We start from the raw sequence: 20,888 nt of genomic DNA, 5'->3' as shown, positions 1-20,888 counted from the left end.
TGTGACACCCGGCAGACACTCTGCAGTGGACAGGACAATCATTTATTTTTTATCTCTCATCTCTGCCCAGCGCTGTGGTCTCAGGCCCACATCTGGCCAGCAGAGGGCAGCGCAGATCTGACAAAACAGTCAACAAAAACAGAAAAGGCTCTCACTGATTACTCTACACCCAGTTTTAGATCATCACCACTTCAAACAATCTTCTGCACACAAAGAATAAAAAAAACGTGTGCTTAAGTCTGTGCTTTGCATAATTAGACAACAGGATCTGAAAAAATGTGATGAAGGAGGATCAAACAGACACAAAGACAGAATGATGGAGACAAGAGACGGTTTGGTAGACAGGAAGGAAAACAAAAACTAAAGACTGAGGAAGAGAAAGTGAGGGATGGTGATTCCCCTCTCGGCCTCCCCTGTGGCTGGACTTGTCTCTGCTAATGACCCTGTCTGCTGGCTCACACAGACAGATGGTGAATTAACTCCAATTAGCCCACTCTCACCAGATCTCCTCTGACAGCTCACCACACGCACACACACACACACACACACACACACACACACACACACACACACACACACACACACACACACACACACACACACACACACACACACACACACACACGTGCACACCTACACAGATGAGCACATCTATGCTGAACAATATATGCTGAACAATAGAAACTGTTGAGTCACATATTGTCATTGTGGTTGACATGTGCACAGTTTAACATGCTGAACCAGACACAGACACACACACACACACACACACACACACACAGTCTAGAGACGGTGACGACTGTGTGACTGTGACCTCCTGTCATTGTGTTCAGAGTAAGTGAGGTGTGACTGGTCATCATTCACATGGTGCACATTTTCTGACAGACTGAACTCACAAGACATGTCAAACAGAGCGTAGAGTGTGTGTGTGTGTGTGTGTGTCTGGGTGTTGTGTCTCCACAGAGCTGTGTGTCAGTATGATTGTGACTCACAGGACTTGTATGCTTTTCAATTCACCACACTGAGGAGAAGCTGTCTCTTACAGGACACAGTCTTGGTGTGTGTGTTTAACAGGTGTTGTCCCTGCTGCTAAAAGGGTTCCATCTGGCTGTGTGACTGGGAGGTCCATGGTGACCTCGGACCTCTTCTGTAAACCAGGTCGGCAGGTGCTGATTCCAGGGCAAAGGTCAGGAGTTCAGCCACTACGCGGCCGGACACAACAACATTATCGAATCACAATGCAGGAACATGGCAGTCCATAAGCTTTTCTATCTATATGAAGTGTGTACATGCTGTGTGTGCCAGTGCATGTGTGTGAGTAAAAGTGTGTGTGTGTGTGTGTTTGTTTGTTTGTGCAGAGTGGAGTAATCCCTTTAAATCTCTTTAGCTGTTCTGATCCATACCTCAGAGCAGTGGGGCAGTATGGACAGCAGCTGTTTGTGAAGAATGTTCAACCTCAGCAGCACCGAGAGGAAGGGAATCGTAACACCGGCTGACCTCTGACCCCAGTTCAGCAGATGTCACACACTATGTTTACTGTCGAGCACAAACTACAGGAGACCTTCTATTACTCTGTACCTTTCCTCTGACTCTCTCCTGTTCCCGTGTGTTCCTGTGTGTGTTTGTGTGTACCTCTTGTCGAAACGAAACTGAAATGAAAAGACGAGTGTCACTGAATCATTATGTTAAGAGAGAGGACGGAGGGAGAGTTGGGAAGAGACAAATGAGACAAACGAGGAGTGATGCGTGGGATGTGGGTTGAGGTGTAGAGGTGTGTGTGTGAGTGATCGAGCGAAAAAAAAGGCAAAATGAAGATGGAGACAAAAAAATGGAGGAGGGGTGAATTAAAGATGGATGATGGATGATTGGATGACCTCCTGAGCAAAATGAAGGTTTCGACGATATGGTTGATTTTGGTAGATTACAAATGAGGGTTTTCTCAGCTTTAACTGTCAGCGGTCATATCATTTTACTCAGAAACAAGTTGCTGAGATCTGCCAACATGGCACAAAATCTCTACACCAGCGTTTGATGGGGCTATAAACAGGAGTAGTCAGATGTAAACGATTATCTTGATTACTTAAACCAGGGGCTCCCAAACGTTTTTATATCAACAATGTTGCTGCAGACCAGTTTATTGGGGGACTCTTGGTTCTGGTATCTGATCTTCCACTGTTGATCCTCCAGAACACATCAATGAACCTTGTTACAAGTTTAAAAAAGACAGAGAGAGAGAGAGAGAGAGAGAGAGAGACAATAAGTGGTTGTGCATGAAAATGGAGCTTAACAGAAACAGACTTCCTTTACTTGGTCTGTAAGACAGATCGGCATCTCAGCCACACTCAGGTGGCGGCCTCACACAGATTCCATGTACTGCTGAAAGATGGTAATGACAAACTGCTTACTTTGATGACCTCCTTCATTTAAAAGTTGTCATTTAAAAGTAAAATCGAAGAAACAATAGTAAACATGCAAACTTATCAAACTTAGCATACATTCCTCATCAGCCTGTCCAAATAAATTGGGCAAAGAAAGCTTTAACCACATTAAACTTAACTTTATTAAATGTCAGGTCTCTGTCAGGAAAAACATTTTTAATCAATGATTTTATTGTTCGGCACAAACTGGACATTTCGTTTTTAACTGAAACTTGGTTAAATCAAGATAACAGTGCAGCTGTTCTTATTGAATCAACACCTCACAACTTCAGTTTCATGAGTGAAACAAGAGCGCATAAGAAGGAGGTGGAGTTGCTATTTTATTTAATGATTCTCTTCAATGCAAGCAGATGTCCTTTGGTCATTTTAGTTCTTTTGAATATGTGGCTCTAAATTCCACTCAAGCTTTATTCCTAAACATTTACAGACCGCCTAAATACTGTGCAACCTTCTTTGATGAGTTTACTGAACTGCTGTCTGTAATCTGTATTGATTTTGACTGTGTTGTTATTGTTGGTGATTTTAATATCCATGTTGATAATCCCCAGGACAGAGAGTCTATAGAACTATGTGGTGTCCTTGATAACTATGATCTGACTCAGCATGTGACAGGACCCACCCACAACAGGGGGCACACTCTGGACCTAATCATCACCAAAGGTGTAAACATTTCCAAGGTTGCTGTGATTGATGTTGCACTCTCTGATAATTTCTGTGTTTTCTTTGAGAGTGCAATCTCCTTGCACACAAATGTCCAAACCAAGGTTGTGACAAAGCGTTACATCTCTGAAAACACCAGTGAACTATTTATTCAGAAGTTCTCCTCCACACCAGCCCTCTCTTGCCTCTCAGTCAATGAGCTTGTAGATGGCTTCAATTTTAAAGTAAAAAATATTATTGATGCCATTGCACCCACTAAAGTGAAGGTTTTCTCAGGTAAGCAAAGATCTCCTTGGAGAAATGCTACGCTGGTCAAAATAGAGAAACGAGAGTGTCGGAAAGCTGAGCGCAGGTGGCGAAAAACTAATCTCCAGGTTCACTGTGACATCTATAAAGAGAGACTTCGCAATTATAATTTGGAACTTAGAAATGCAAGGCAGTCATTCTTCTCTGACATCATAACCAAAACCAAGAACAATACCTTATTTGCTACCGTTGACAGGCTAACAAACCCTCCAGTGTCGGTAGCTGCTGAACTCCAATCCACCTGGGCATGCAATCAATTTGCCTCCTTTTTTACTGACAAAATTCAGAAAATTAGACAAGCAGTCAGTGCCTCCACATCAACCACAGGATATGTGTTGTCCCGATCTAACATCCATTCAAATATCATGACACAATTTCATTCAATCGACCGTAAAAGCCTAGAAGACATTATACAACATCTGAAGTCATCCTCCTGCTGCTTGGATATTCTACCAACACACTTTTCAAAAATATTTCAAACTGCATGACCACTGATCTTTTACAAATTGTAAACACATCCCTTCTCTCAGGTGTCTTCCCACAAGCCATAAAAACTGCAGTTATTAAACCACTCCTAAAGAAGGTTAGTTTAGACTCCGCAACGATGAAAAATTATAGGCCAATATCAAACCTCCCATTTTTAAGTAAAATAATTGAAAAAGCGGTTTTCCAACAGCTGACCAACTTCGTGACCGTAAATAACTGCTTTGATGTTTTCCAGTCAGGCTTTCGACAGCACCACAGTACTGAAACTGCTCTTGTTAAGGTTTTCAACAACATCCACTTAAACATAGACAATGGCAGAAGTTCAGTCTTAGTGTTACTAGATCTCAGTGCTGCATTCGACACGGTCGACCATGCCATACTCCTAGAAAGACTAAAAATCTGGGTGGGACTCTCTGGCACAGCACTTAACTGGTTTGAATCCTACTTGAAGGGCCGAAAATACTTTGTGTCTGTAGCTGATTACACATCAGAGCTGAGTAAAATGACATGTGGTGTTCCCCAAGGTTCAATACTGGGGCCTCTTCTCTTCAACATCTACATGCTTCCACTAGCTCAGATTATGGAAAACAACAAAGTGTGTTATCATAATTATGCAGATGACACACAAATCTACATAACTATGTCACCAGGGGACTATAATCCCATACAAGGGCTGGGTAACTGCATTGAACAAACCAACAACTGGATGTGCCAGAATTTTCTTCAATTAAACAAAGATAAAACAGAAGTAATTGTTTTTGGTACCAAGGACGAACAATTGAAAATCACCGCTCAGCTTCAGTCACTGATGTTAAAACCCACAAACCAAGCCAGAAATCTAGGTGTAGTTATGGATTCAGACCTCAACCTGAACAGCCATATCAATACAATTACAAAATCAGCCTATTATCACCTGAAGAATATATCAAGGATTAGAGGACTTATGTCTCAACAGGATTTGGAAAAACTTGTCCACGCATTTATCTTCAGCAGACTGGACTACTGTAACGGTGTGTTTACAGGTCTCTATAAAAAGTCCGTCAGAAAGCTGCAGCTGATTCAGAACGCTGCAGCTCGAGTCCTCACTAAGACCAGGAGGGTGGATCACATCACTCCAGTTCTGAGGTCTTTGCACTGGCTTCCTGTCCAACAAAGAATTGACTTTAAAATCCTGCTGTTGGTTTACAAAGCACTGAATGGTTTAGGGCCAAAATACATCTCCGATCTGCTGCTACCTTATGAACCATCCCGACCCCTCAGGTCGTCTGGGACCGGTCTACTTTCTGTTCCCAGAGTCAGAACTAAACATGGAGAAGCAGCGTTCAGTTTTTCTGCTCCACATATCTGGAACAAAGTCCCAGAAAGCTGCAGGTCTGCTGAGACCCTCAGCTCATTTAAATCAAGATTGAAGACTTTTCTGTTTGCTGCTGCCTTTAATTGAACCACAGTCAATTAATATATTCATCAATTTCCTGCATTTCTGCATTTTACTACTGAATTTTATTTCTTACACTGTTTCTTTAATTGTTTTTAAATCTCCTTTTCTTTTGCCTTATGTTTTGATGCTTTTAATGGTTTTATGTGAAGCACTTTGAATTACCTTGTTGTTGAAATGTGCTATACAAATAAACTTGCCTTGCCTTGCCTTGCCTAAAAGTTGGCATCTTAGTTGGTGATGTGACAGGAAGTGATGGCAAAAATAGTCTTCAGTAAGACACAAAATCACATAATTATATTATTTTAGAATAGGGAGCCACTGACCGAAACCACTTTGTTTGAAACTGGAAATGACTGCGGCTGGGCTGGCACCTGAAACGTTGGTAATCTCACATTTGCAAAGGACAATTGTCTGTGGGAAAAACTATGGCAAGTACGGTGGGTCAAAGTTGATCCAGAAACGTACGGTAAATGTAATTTTACATTGTGCCTTTATTTATTTGTATTCATCACAAACCAGGGTGTTTGTTTCCGACCTATGTGCTCATCTGAAGTTTTTTTTGTTTCTTGCCCTGTCTGACTTCTTTTCAGTGCGTCATGTATCAAGATCTCTGCTGTAAACTTGATGAGAACTGTGTAATTGTTTCACTTTAGTGAAGGGCAAAATTATCCCAAAACAAAATGAAAGACCCAAGTTGTGATCAGACTGAATCATCTTTAAAACACAAGCGCTTGTGTGTATTTGTGTGTATCAGTTCAATACCTACAACTGGAGTCTCCCAGAGTGTTGTGGATCAATGGCTGCCAGTGGGTTGGAGCGCTTCATTAAGTGCTTTTTCATGTCCTGCACTGCAGCTCGGTAATGTGCTGCTGTCATCCAAACATACAGAAAATGGGCCTGAAGACCTGCAGTGACACATATGCAAATATACACACACACACACACACACACACAAACACACTCTCAGTCATTGTGTGTCATTTTCTCTCCTCCCTCGGCATGTTGCTCAGTGTGTGAACTCTCAGTTACAACACAGAGCCTTGTTTTTATGCTGCATAAATTAATGCATTCTTGTATATCTGTCCCCGGCTCTACTCCACTTGTGTGTATTTTACCGGCGCTGCACCGTTGTTGTAGTTGCAGCGCGCCTTTTAAGTGCTAAGCTTTTCCCCCTCTCCTCCTCTCGCTCTCTTCATTTGCTTCCCTCCAGGGCTGATGTGATTTAAGGCTGTGCTTGAAGACTGAGGACTGGGCCGTTATCTGCCTGTTATTGATGCGAGCTGTAACTCTCACTGTTCACGCTCTACAGGCAGACAGAAAGAGAGGCAGCGGACTGCTGCTCTAGAAGGATGGGTGGATGGAAGAAAAGAAACAGTGAAGAGATAATACCAGTAGATTGATGGCTTTCTCTGTAATGGTCAGACTGCAGACTGTGTGTTGTGTTTCATGGATTTATGTAAAAACAGAGCACATGTTAAAGAGATTTCAGTTCTCCCAGCATTTCCTCCCCCCTGCAGCTAACCCCCCTCTTTTTCTCCCAACCCTCCCTCCTCTTTCTTTCCTATTTCCTCCTCTTTCACTCCCTCCTTGGCCCACTCCCCACCTCCTCTATCCAATTGTACATTATGTAGATGTCAATAATTTAGCACAGGATTCAAGAATTCAGTGCTTAAAAACAGGTTACGATCTTTGCTATGAAAAGCCATAAAATATGTGTTTGTGAATAAAATATGATTCTGCCTCTTTCAAAGCAGCTGAAACCTGTCAAGATTGCCATTTGTTTTCTCACAGTATCGCGGTGAAGTGACAGTTCAAAAGCGGGGCTTTGTCTTTATCTTGGCAGGTTTTCAATCTTTGCTCTATTTCTGCACACCGCAGAGCATTATTTTGTATCCATTGTTTTGCAGACCGTCTTTCATCTCCAGGGCTTTGTTGTTTTTCTCACTCTCTCGCCGTCTCTCACTCTCTCCCCCTCTTACATCGTGACTTCTTTTTTTTCCTTTCACAGTTTCATCTTGTGTTGTACAGTAACAGTAGCATTGGGCTTCAAGCACATACACAGCTAACGCATCCCACTCTATCTGCCCCTTCAACCTCCAATCACCTGCTTCGTACAAACCACTCAGAACTAAATGCACTGACACTTCCTTCTCCTTTTTCCTATCTTCGTCCTCCCTTTGCTTTTCCTCCCCTCCCCCCCATACCCCACAGGCCTGGGGATCGTTCCTTTGTTCCTGACATCTGTTTTGTTGGGTGATTAATTGAGATGAGCATGTGGGGTGAAGGCCTGTAGAGGGGGAGCTCGGACCCCCCAGGTAATGTGGATGTGCATGTGTGTGTGTCTGTGGATGTGTGTGTAAAGGTGTGTGTGTGTGTGTGTTAGCAGTGGAGCTGGAATAATCCTTGATCTGGTGAGTTAGTGCAGACTGCCAGGATTTCCCTCAAGACCTCCGTGATATGAAACATCTGAACAACTTCATAAAATGTGTTAAAAACCTGCTTTCCCTCAATCGAAATTCTTCTCAGTCTTTCCTCGGTGTTTTAATTCAGCAGTGCAACATATTAAGTGACAGCTGACTGACAAGTGACAGCACCGGTTACACACACCAACATGTCAGACATCCCAGAAGGCAAAGCTGTGATTTGCTGAAAATCATGACATATGAGGACCAAGATGTTTAATACCTCCGTTGGAAATTTACAGTAAATTAGAAACATGTTGGAAAGCAAAGTGACCTTCATTGTGGATTCTCAGCAAGCGAATGATGAAACACACTGGAGGTGGGAATATCTTTACATATCTTTACAATGATAATTAAAAAAATATGTAGGAAACAAAGCATTAAAAATACATCAGAATATATATAATGATGACCAACATTCTGCACAAACAACACCTTTTGTTATCAACCATATCCAATCAGTGCATCCCCTGGCTGCATACTGAGTTTAATTAGATTTTCTTTATAACAGGAAAACATTATTTTCAACTACAATAAAGACACTATTATTTAAAGCAATTACTGTAAGAGCAATGAGCGATAATAGTTATGTGTCCCTAAAGTCAAAATGTAATATTAAAGGAACAGTATGTCATATTTAGGGGGACTAATTGGCAGGAATGGAATATAATATTCATGACTATGTTTTAATCACTGTATAATCACCTGAAACTACGAATTGTAGGGTTTTCGTTAGCTTAGAAAAGCCATTTATATCTTCCTAGGGAGCGGTTTGTCTTCCACAGAGACCGCCATCTTGCATCGGCATCTTTCTACAGCAGCCCACAACGGACACTGGCTCTAGCGAGAGCATTACATTGTTTTATGTTATCTGAAGGCAGAGATGCGTTCTGGAACCCGTTATTAAACCAACGTTACTGGTGCTTTTTATGAGTACTTTTTAATGTTAAGATGTAGTTTATTGTCACGTTGCAGTGGGCCTCTGTCTGCCTGAGCTCCTCCAACTACACACACACATAGACACAAACACACACACGAGACGCAAGCAGAGAGGCCGCTATGGTAAAGTGAACCAGCTGAAGTGAAGGATACTCAAACTACGCTTGTTACTGTACGTATTTGCGCGGAAAATGCCAAAACATTTTTAATGAATCTGTGCAACAAGAACTGACATGTAAACAAAAGTGAAACCTAATTCCTTCGTTCTTCAACATGCTTGGACAGGGAGGGGTGAGCGGAGGGTCATGTTGTTGGTTGCTATCTGCAACCTCACCACGAGATGCCACTACATTTTACACACCGGGCCTTTAACTCTTAGATAAACTCTTAGGTCCTTACTCAGAAAATCACTATAAAACAGAGACAGATGTTACAAGTTTGATTTAAAGTGCACCTTTACTGCACCTCAGTAAGGTGTTGGGCCACCACGATTGACTAATTGATTAATCATCTAATCGTTGCTGCTCTAGTAATTACATGACTTCTGGCCTTAGGATCCAATTAAAAGATCTGGAGAAAGTTAATAAATGAACCTTGAGTTTATTATATTTTATCACTGTAATGACAACAGTGGCTGATGAATCAACATGAAACTTCTGGTCTACCTCTTATGTCTTTATGAATAACAAAACACACATTCCTCTATTTATTTACACTTTTTTACAGTTTTGTCTCCTCCCCTCGCCCTTCCTTGATCCTCAAAAGAATTAGACAAGAGCGTAAGATGTATTGTTAAAGTCATTCAGAGAAAATGTCTATTCTGATTGAATTTCATTGAGGCAAAATGTCTTGCGGCTCAGTCTGAGTCTGAGGTAGTGATTTATGATCCTTTGAGGTCAGAAGGCATCAGAAGGGACAGACGCAGATTTAGAGGTTTAGAAGCCGGGTCAGAGGTCGGGTGTCACCTCGGTGGCCAGGCCAGGGCCAGGAAATATGCTGAGAGACGTTCAAAACTCTGCTACGTAGCTCTGCTCATGTGACGTTGGTCATGGGGGGGGGGGGGGGGGGGGGGGGGTGAGGGCGTTTTGTTTCCCTGGGGAGCGTAATCGATGTGGCACCACGGATGGTGGCATGTCGAGGGCGGGACCTGACTGGCCGAGAGGATGGAGGAGGAGATGCATACAGAGATAATCACTAGATATCACCATCTGGGTAGACAGAGCGGGGCCAAACAAAGGCACACACACATCTCTCTCTCTCTCTCTCTCTCACATGCACACACACACACACACACACACACACACACACACACACACACACACACACACACACACTGAACACCAATGTCACAGCAACAGGCTAATTTCCCACTCAGTGTGTGTCATACTTGCAAATGGACAGATGGACAGGACAGACAAACAGACAGATAAGAATGGGTAACAAATTAAAGGGGCACTCCACCAAATTAACTTAATCACAGAGGGTATTATTCAGCCTGTGGGAACTGATGTACACTGCAATGTTTACAGATATTACAGTTAAAAAGTTAAAAAAATGAGGACTTAAGAAGAGAGTTTCTCTGAAATGGACAAAACTAAGTCACAATGACGAAGTAAAAACACAAACTAACTTTTTTATTCATCATGAAGTTTTGCTATCTAATAGCAAGTGCTGTAGTGAATGGTGATTTGTTGTAGCAAATGGAATGGTGGTGTCTTGACCATCAATCCACCAGGACGCCCCTCCCACCCTATTAAAGTCCCTCTCCTGTGAATTACTGCAGTGCACATTCAAAAATCTGTATGTTTTCGTGTCTCAGTGAGGTGTTGGTCCACCGCAAGCTGCCAGAACAGGAACACCATTTTTCTTAAAGATATTCAATCATTGGTTGTTTTGATAATGATGCTGGTGGAGAGCGCTGTCTCTCACCCGGCACCAAAATGGAAGCAATTATTATGTTTCTTAACTTATTTATTCCATTCTTTCTTTAATTTGTACAGACACACAGATCATTTCAATTTCAAAAATGACCTTATTAAAAATCAACTCAGAAATAATTCTCTTCATATCATTTAAAAACATTCAGTTGTACCAGAGGACATATTGTGTAAATGTTTTCTTATGAAGAGAGACAAGCATAAAATAATCAGTTGTACATACTCTATGTGTACATATGCCGACATATACACTGCTTTATGTACATGCGCAGGAACACCAACAGAAACACACTCTCACAAGACCGAATGTCACACCAGCAGGAATTTCCCATTCAGTATGTCACTGTGGTCTGCTCATACTTGCAAACGGACAGATGGACACGAGAGAGAGAGAGAGAGAGAGAGAGAGAGAGAGAGAGAGAGAGAGAGAGAGAGAGAGAGAGAGAGAGAGAGAGAAGTGAAGGCCTGTGGCTCAGGACCATTAACAGTCTTGATTTCTGCTGCTCTGCATGCTGTGGTGGGACGTCAGCTTATGTGTGTGTGCTGATTCAGGGCTTCAACAGGCCACACTCTGGTAGCACATGTCAATGTGAGCATGCATGAATGCCGTGTTCAGGACAGTTTCGTGGCCAGACAGGCACCAGACAGCCTGAGTCCAGAGCTTTGGGGCTGAAGTTGAGGTTGAGGGGGGGGGGGGGCTGTAGAAACACAGCAAACATCCTTCCCATTTCATCCTCATTTGCTTGCACTCATATGGAAGCTGACACCGTCACAAGTATACAGTGTGCGCCACATAGACAAAGACACAGAGACCAAGTCCGTCATCGCAGTCCAAACCTCAGTAAGACTGCCGTTTAGGGTGTTGTTACTGAACGTCTGAGGCCATGTCATAATGTGATTGTGCTGCCTTTTGGATCATTTGTAAGTGTTTCGATAAAAGTCGAATGCTGATGGTGGTGTGGATTCGGTTTCATGTACCCAACAATTCCTGTCCCAGCAATTTTAACTCATTTTTCTCCCTCTCTTGAGGTCACAGTGAACCCATCAGTGTCCAATTAAATCCCTGATGGTATGGAAGACACCGAGAGGATGATGAAGAGGAGAGGAGAAATGATGAGAGGGATCGTTTGAAAGAAGCGTCCTCGGGTTTCTCTATGCAATATGTGCATAATGACTTCCGCTGACAATTATCTTTGATCCAACACAAGCCACCCCCAACCCCTCCACCCTCTCCACATCCCACCATCCATCCCCTCATCTCCCCGTCACTTTATCCTCCGTTCTACTCATCCTCGATCCACCATCTTTTAATCTTTCAGTGCCTCTCTGGCGATGACACCCGTCCTCTGTCGTCTCTTTTAACATCTTTTCCGGAACTGCCAAAGGGACTTCGGGAATGACAAATAATATACGTTTCGTCTCCTAAACACATAATCGTGCGCACACACACGCACACACACACACACACACACACACACACACACACACACACACACACACACACACACACACACACACACACACACACATATTTACACATATACATAGACACCCCCCTCCTATGTGAATGGATACAGAGTGACTGGGTAATGAGGCTCACTCACTCGGGGTCAGTGACCTCACCAGGGCTGAGATGAGGAGGGGAGGGTGTGTAGAGAACACAAGAGGGGAAGGGAAAGATGGAGGAGGGCTTTCTCAGTTTTCTCCGCCCCCCCCCCCCCCCATTATTTCTCTCCATTTATTTGTCATCTTCTCTGTGTTACTTGTCAGCAGCCAGAGTGCTGCATGCACGCTGGGGAGAGAAGGGGGAAGCAGCAGAGAGAGAAAGTGTTTAAGTGCTGATGGCAGCCCCTGGTTGCTGCTGAGACCAGGGTGTCAGCTCTTATTCTGCCACAGCATGCATCAGACAGGCAAATGATAGAAAAGAGCCAGGCAGGAGAGAAGAGAGGAGGGGGGAGGGGAGGGGGGGGGGGGGGCTCTTCTTCTGTTTTCAAGACAGAACAAGAGCCCAGAAGGAAAAGGAAAGCTGAGGGATGGGTGAAGAGGTATTTCATTGACCAGATCTCTTCTTCTTTCCCCCTCCGTCACCGTTCGGTGATAGATTGAGTTAGACTGCTCCCTCGGTGACAGACATTCCCTTACGTTTCCACGGCAATGAGGTCAGAGGTGGACGCTCGTTATTGGCTGTTGTCTGTAATCATCACACATCGTGCTGTGTGTTTGTTGGCCCTCCTCCTCCTCCTCTCTTGACCCCGACGACCCGGCTCCGTGCGGCAGAGCGTGACCCCCGGGGGCCAAAGGGTCTCGACTGTCTCGACCTCGGAGGTCAGGGGTGTTTGCAGAGTGTTGGCGGATGTCTTTGTGTGTGTGTGTGTGTGTGTGTGTGTGTGTGTGTGTGTGTGTGTGTGTTTAGGCTGATCATACAGAAAGAAAGACATAAATAACAAATAGGTGATTTAGATTCAGATGTGATTGCAAGAAACTGACAGAAAAAAAACATATTTTTTATGACAACCATCCTCTTCATCACACACACACACACACACACACACACACACACACACACACACACACACACACACACACACACACACACACACACACTCACCCGCTTCACCTCCCCTCTTTTCCTCACACCCACCACCACCTCTCCATCCTCTTCACTGTTTCCTTAGTATTCTTTATCTCTTCTCTCCAGTCTGCCCCACATGTCAGTTTGTGGTTTCGCTGATGTTTCACAACTGCTCCCACAGCTGTTGATCAGTCTCTGTGTATGTGTGTATGTGTGTATGCGTGTGTTTGTGATTGTGCACGAGTGCGGGTTTGTGTGCATGCTTTATGTGTGTCCTTCTGCGTGTCTTTGTTTACATCTGTGCTTTTGTAAATATACAGTGTGTCCTGCAGCAGTCTCTCTTCATTGAATCAGCGGTGACAGACGGGGTTATAGATATCTCTGTGAGACCCTCACAATCAATCACCAGCACACTTCCTCCTCACAACCCAGAGAGATGAGGAAGAGAAGTGAAGAAAATAAAAGAGAATAAATGTAAAGTAGGGAGATGAAAATGAAGAAGACTAAAAATTGAGAGGAAATGGGAAAAGAAAGAAACTTAGAAAGAAAGCATTATCTCAATTTCAAAAACATGTCTGTGCTCATCTACATTCTTAGACCGGAATGTGTGCGTACGTGCAACAAAACACACTGTGTGGCTATGTGTCTGACTGTACCATATGTGTGAGAGGGGAAATGACAGAGACAAATGAGGGCTACTGTATAGAGATGAAGACAGCGATAGAGCAGCCAGGTTCCTCCGGGCTGTCATGGACACAGAAAGACAAAAAACCACAAGCAGCAAAAAGACGCACAAAAACGTCTCCATTGCCTTTATACCACCAACGAGTAGGACACCGCAGAACCACCTCAGATAACTGCCCCTGATGGGATATCATTCCCCTGTGATGCAGCTCGGTTTGGTGCTGTGTGTGTGTGTGGGCAGCGGTTTCGGGGTCCAGCTCTAACGTGGCTGTGAAAGAATTGGGTCTCAGTGACAGTAGATGGGATGTCAGCTCGCCAAGAGTGGACAGTAATTGATGGAAAGCCGGGCTAACGTGATGTGTCAGACATATGAGGCCTGTCTAATCAATGGGAGCATGTGACCGGTTTGGGGGCTATGTGTATGTGTGGGTGTGTGGATGATACAGTTATGCTGGTCACATCACGGTATGCAGCAGCATGTCTGCGATCCAAAGCAGCAGACTGTTGATTTTCAGGACTGGAGGCTGAAAAAGAGGAGAGGACAAAAAGGAGAGGAGGAGATCTGAATGAAGCAGATGCTTAAGGGCAGGTTTTAACCCCCCCCCCCCCCCCTTCCTCCTTGTTCCACACACAGGCACACACTTTTTTTCCCCTTCACTCTCCCTTCCTCTCTCTCCCATGATGAATCAGCTGTCACTCAGGCACCAGTCCAATCCACTGATAATGAGAACTGCATCAACACTCTCTCGCCTCTCTTCCTCCCTCTTTCTCTCAATCTCTTTTTACTCACTTACTCTCTCTCACACACACACACACACGCACACACGCACACACACACACACACACACACACACACACACACACACACACACACACACACACACACACACACACACACATACACATGCCAACTAAATCATCCTTCCTCCTCTCTTTCTATTTCACACACACAAACACGGGTGCCCCACACACTCACATAAACTCATTCATCTCTCCCTCACTCATCCGTCTTATCATTCTCCTCCCCTCTTTTTTCCTTCCTCCATCCCTCCCTCTTTTCTCGCCCTCCTCCTCCTCCCTCCTCCTCTTCCTCCTCCTCTTCTGTGCTCGATGAGCTGAGCAGTCAGTGGTGGGACTGAGGCAAAGGAGGGAGGATAAAGCAAGAATAGAGACAGAAAAGAGAACAGAGGCACAGAAAAACAGATCATTATACAGCAAACGAGCAAGAGGCCGCTGAATGAATAACAAGGAAGGGATTACAAAGCGCAGGACTAAAAAAAGGAGAGGACGCCGGCTGAACACTCTCTCTCTTTCTCTCTACTCTCTCTTTCCTTCACTCCCTCCCCCCTCTTCCTATCCTCCCTGTCACCCTCCCAACTCTCTCAGAGGCTCTCCCTCTCAGGCGAGCTCCCCAGTTAAAGATGGCATGAGCACACTGTCACCCATCCTCAGCTTGTGGAGCGTTCTTTCTTCTCCTCGTTTTCTCTTTTTCTATCGCTGTACTTCTGTGTCTTCCACCTCCCTGTCTCCCTCTGATCCCTGCACCTCCTCGCTCTACACGGGTTCAGTCCAGAGGGTGAAGAGGAGGGGAGGGAGGTAGACAGAAGCTGACCTCTCCCCTCCTCCCTCCTCGCACCCGCAGGGCCCAGAGAGAGCCGGAGGAGGGAGCCGTCTGATGACTTACACCAACAACGAGCTCCTTAACCCGGCCGACTACAGCCCGATCCCCCCTCCCTGCCTCCTGTAGTCTCTTCTTCTCTCAGTCAGTGGAGGAGTGATACAGGACCATGTTTGGTTTAAAGACTCCACACTTCTACCTTCCAGGTAAGACCACTTTTATGCAGTCTTACATTTTTTTTCTGTGGACACCCTGTGCTGGTATTCGTTGTGCTGTCAAACTGTATGCTGCTCACATGGCTGCAGCGAGTGAATTTGCCTTTCAATTCAATCATTCTTTCAGCGCATAATTAATAGCTTGAGTGATGTCACATTGATTTACGGTCTTCTACCAGGTAAGGAGAGTTACCCTGTGCCTCTCTAGCTGTTACAGATATTTTGTTATGAATTCATCATTTTGATTATTCTTAAACAGAAAGACCAAGCAACATGATTTTTCAACAGCTGTTATTGTTAATATTTCCAGTAGAATACATTTTTTCAGCCAAAATAACATTTGCTTGCGGTGCAAAGATATATTGCTTTCAGTTAGGTATTTTATTTTTTGCTATATTGTGAATGTTATATCTACAATGTGAATATTTTCTTCAACGTATCTGTGTACACCCTTAAATCTTGAATGTATTGTTTTGCTAGTTTTCTTTAAAATCGTTGGGAGACCTTTGGATCTTTTTAAAATTTGAATGTGGCCTAAACGGTTGACCAAAATTCCAACTTGAAATGCAACAGAGCTGAAACGATGAGTCAATTATCTTAATTGATTCGTCACTCCACAGAAAATGTATTGGCAAAATACTTCCATGAATCGTTTTTAAAGCAAAAACACTTTAGTTCCAGCTTTTAAAATATAATATAAGATATTAATCTGAATATTTTGGGGACTGTTGGAGGGCCAAAACTATCTTTTTCAATAAACCAACTTGAGCTTTCGGAAATTGGGAAGAACATTTTCTGTTTTCTGACATCTACTGTTAATTCATTACGAAAATAATCTACAGTCCAATCAATAGTTGAGAAACAAGTGAGGTGTTGTCCCGAAATGAAAGAACAGTGTGTCGCACTGAAGGTTGATCTGTAAGGGTTGTGTGGCTTTTATTTGCTTGACTGTCTGGTTTATCTCTCCTCTGCTGTGGAGCTTTAGCTGCTTCAGCCAAACAGCCTGAACGTCTATTGTCTGCAGTCTTTCAGGCAACTGTGTGATATAGAAGAGAGTGCAGCCAGTGTCAGTGTGGGGACAGGTGTAAGGTTACCTGAGAAAGGTGCTTAAACATGCCTGATGGCAGCATGACAGAACAACAGCGAGAAACAGAAAGGAGGGGGAGGGAGAGGTCAGTGAAAAGGCAGTGTGAAGAAGAGGTGAGGAGGAAAGAAAGGATGCGTGAAGTCGTTTTTTGTACCTTTAAGCAGTAAAGGAAGTGACGTGAATGATAATGTTTGACGGCATGAAGGCAGACCTTCCCGACGTGTCTGTACCCCGACCCTTAACCCTGATCTCTGACCTTTTAGTTGTCTGGGCCAGACTGTGGTCGATGATTAAAAACCTGCTGTGGCAAAAGGTGAAAAGAGAGAGAGAGAGAGAGAGCGAGAGAGAGAGAAGCAGAGAGGGAGGGGTTGATGGGGGGAATTAGAGGGCGGAGGGCAGATTAAACAATGTTCTTTGCCTTGTGAATCTTTCATGCTGGTTTTTGAATTATACATCTGCTTTCATAAATGATTGAATCAGAGTGATTATGTGGTGCTTTGTCATTGTTTGTATATTTGTGTGAGTGTGTACGTGTGTGTGTGTTTCTGCGCGTGCATGTAAACCAGAGAGGAAGAAGAAAATCTCTCCAGGAAGCAACCTCTCCTCTCCCCTCCCTCCCCTCCACTCTCGCTTTCATCCTCTTTTTTTCAGTTTCCTAGGTCTCACTTCATGTCTGTGTAGCGTGTGTACTTTTCAACGTCTGTGTGCATGAGTGTGTTTTTTATGCATGTGTGTGTAAAAAATTTTTTTTATCATAGCTGGCACCCTCATAGATGTGTGTATGTGTGCGTGTATGTGTGTGTGTGTGTGTGCGTGTATGTGTGTGTGTGTGTGTGTGTGTGTGTGTGTGTGAGTGCGCTCTCATCATTCACACACTGGAAGATGCCCCAGCCCCCCTCCTGGTCCTAACTGCCGTTGCTGTGGAGACACTGTCAGCCACACGCTCGCTCCTCAATGATCATTTGACAATGTAGGGGGTGAGGGGTAAAGGGTGTGTGTCTCTCTGTGTGTGTGTGTGTGTGTGTGTGTGTGTGTGTGTGTGTGTGTGTGTGTCTGTGTGCGTTTGGAGTGATTACTGTGTGATTAGTCAGGGTAGAAGGAGTGGAGCAGAGTAAGGATGAGACAGGAATGGAGATTAGAAGCAGCAATAGAAAATCAGGTTAATGATACATATTATCTACATGTAAATCTATCATAAAATCATTTAAAAATAAGAAAATAAATGTATGAGGAGACATGACAGACAGGATACGTGTGTGTGTGTGTGTGTGTGTGTGTGTGTGTGTGTGTGTGTGTGTGTGTGTGTGTGTGTGTGTGTGTGTGTGAGTGCTGCATTCACACGTTGTTACCCAGAGCACACCGTGACCTTAGCATGGTATCACAAGGAAAAGAAAGTGGCATTTTACTATCTCTCACTCTCTGGACCCCCCGGTGATGTGCGCCGCACACATTACAGCAGTTTACTGTTTTCCCTCAGTGACTTGTCAGTTGATCGCTATTCAAATGTCTTTTCAAAATGTTGTTTTTTGAAATCGGAATGTATTCCCATGAGGAGGTGCATCAAGGCTGCTGGGAGTCTGCAAGTTATGAAATAAACAAAACCATCTCTTACTATTTTTAAAGGATAAGGCGGCGATATTCTGTATTTTTCTTGTTGTCAACAAATGCCACTAAAAGAACAAAACCAACCCTGTGTTGGTCCATCTCTCAATACTTTGTCCCTTCCTTAACCGGTCTGTGGCACTCAGCTCAGAGCTTATTTGTTACTATTGAGGACAAACATATACTTTTTTTGTTTAAAAATAGATAAGCAATTTACTTGAACAGCCAGGCACTGTGCTTGTCAACAAATGTTACTTAAGGGTGAGTAAGTGCATTTTTTAGGGGATTTTTAGCAAACGCACATTTGTTCCTTGAGAGGTCATTTACCGCAGTCGGACAGCGTATGTTTGATTCATTCAGAATAAAACTAGTGTTCATCACAACGAAGGGAAAAATAAGGAATAAATCACCAGATTTGTCCTTTAATATTATATTGATGCGCAGCAGGCTGAGATAGTTCATCTCCAGTCCTCACAGTGTCACCAGGTCGAACTCGGCTCAAACATCCGCATGAAGAATGAACACACACTCAGTGACATTTGTGTTTTTCTGTCCATGTATGCATTCACTCACATGCTCACACACATTATACGTGGCGAGTCAATAGGGTGAGAGAGCCGGGTCGTTGACGTGTGTATTAGCCTGCCATATTTATTGGCTGCTGTGGTATTTCCGGGGGTTGGGTAGCTGTGTTCGACTTGACCTCTGCATTGATTTCTATGATATGTGTTATAGCTACAAGGACACTGTGGCTTGTGATTTATGGCAGATGTCACATGAACGTACACGCACGCACACACACACACGATATGTGCTATCCACACACTTCTCACTCAGCTTAAGGCTGCCGTCCTGTGAGTGTGGCATTTCATAACTTCACTCAAAATATTTTTCACAGCAGCAGCAGTTCTACCTCAACAAATAAATACTTGTTTCTTACTGCAGAAGAGTAATGACCTCAACTGACTTGCAGAGCGCGTGTGATCATTCAGAGGACTGCTGACGTGCCATCGAGCAAAAGGGAGAAAGACTAAATTGAGCAGAAAATTATGAATTAAAACAAAAAATCACCACATAGTGGTGTCTAGTGATGTCTTGCATGGCCAGTTGTTTTGTGCATCAGTCAGACTAAAACCTCCCGAGAGCCTGCACTGATTGAGGATACCTTAGTGGTGCATCAATATCCCTTAAAGTGACTCTCTCTCTTTCCAATTTTCTTGCGTGATTCTCTGCATCCCTCTTATTTCACACCTCCTTGTCTTTCATTTTACCTTGGTTAAGATGTCAGGTGGGCTGTGCCTCGTACGCCAGGCTCTGTGCGGAGGAGGAGCCAGGATTCAATCTCTGCTTTTGAGTCTTTATTTTAAATAGGACACAAGGTGTTGTGTGTGTGTGTGTGTGTGTGTGTGTGTGTGTATGTATACGTTTTAGTGGGTGGAGAAGCTCCTGGCGCACACACACAAGCGTATGTGTGTATTTCCATTTTGTATGTTTGTAAGTGTATTCATAATGGGGGCTGAGATGAATGCTGCCTCAACGGAAGCTGCTGTCAGGCTCTCTTCTGCTGTTAATAGTGTGTACGTGTGTGTGAGTGTGCGTGTGTTTTTGTGCGTCTGCATCTGCGTGTTCATGTTTGTGCTTAGCGTGTGCCGACCAATACAGGGTCGCAGTGCTCCACCTCAAGGGCACTGTTATTAATGAGATGAATAAAAGACCATGACAACAGCTTGATAACACAAAGGAGATAAAAACCACACACACACACACACACACACACATACAAGCACACATCATGTGGGAGGTGTGTGACTTTCTCTTGCCAAGAAAAAAAAGAAAAAAAGTGCAAAACAACCCTAATCAATTTTTTATGTTTTCTATCCTACAGAGACAGGGGAAATAAACCCAAAGACGGGGTGCAAAAGAAAAGGAATGAATAAAACAATATGTGTGGTGTAATGTCTCAACCAGAAAACAAACAAGTGAGCAAGTAAGCAAGCCACCCTAATTGGTCAAAGAGCTGGTGTTACTAATGAGCTCTTAATTAACAGAAGATTCACTTAAAGCACATGTACACTAACACACACACACACACACACACACACACACACACACACACACTCATACGGGCAAATATTCATGCTCTGTGATGTTTACATTCATTTAGAACAAGCAATAAGCTTTGATGTGAGAACTCACATGCAAGCACACATTCGCACACACACACACACACACCTGACACACGCAACATACACACACGACACACACCTACACACACACATTCACACAGACGTACATGCAGCCTGACTGCTCACTGAACGAGGGCGATTGGGATAAATGCCAGCAGATTTTGACCCGGGGTGATAACGACAACTCCTGGTATAGCTCACACTCCACACACTCACACACACACACACACACACACACACACACACACACACACACAC

General features: G+C 43.8%; 1 protein-coding gene across 1 annotated transcript in view; it reads left to right on the top strand.

Moving 5' to 3' along the window:
* Positions 1 to 15,709: 15,709 nt before the first annotated feature.
* Positions 15,710 to 20,888, top strand: part of LOC306785263 (genetic suppressor element 1-like) — a gene marked incomplete at both ends in the record, with an annotated part of 31,830 nt that continues 26,651 nt past the window's right edge. Inside the window, one exon of the mRNA XM_079279568.1 lies at positions 15,710 to 15,746. Coding sequence (XP_079135694.1) covers positions 15,710 to 15,746 — 37 coding nt within the window. The remainder of the gene's footprint in view (positions 15,747 to 20,888) is intronic.

The sequence above is a fragment of the Melanostigma gelatinosum genome, assembly GCF_949748355.1.
Source record: "Melanostigma gelatinosum genome assembly, chromosome: 1".
In the NCBI taxonomy this organism is placed as follows: Eukaryota; Metazoa; Chordata; class Actinopteri; order Perciformes; family Zoarcidae; genus Melanostigma; species Melanostigma gelatinosum.
The sequence above is the reverse complement of the archived record's forward strand: the minus strand, read 5'-3'. Positions and strand labels throughout refer to the sequence as shown.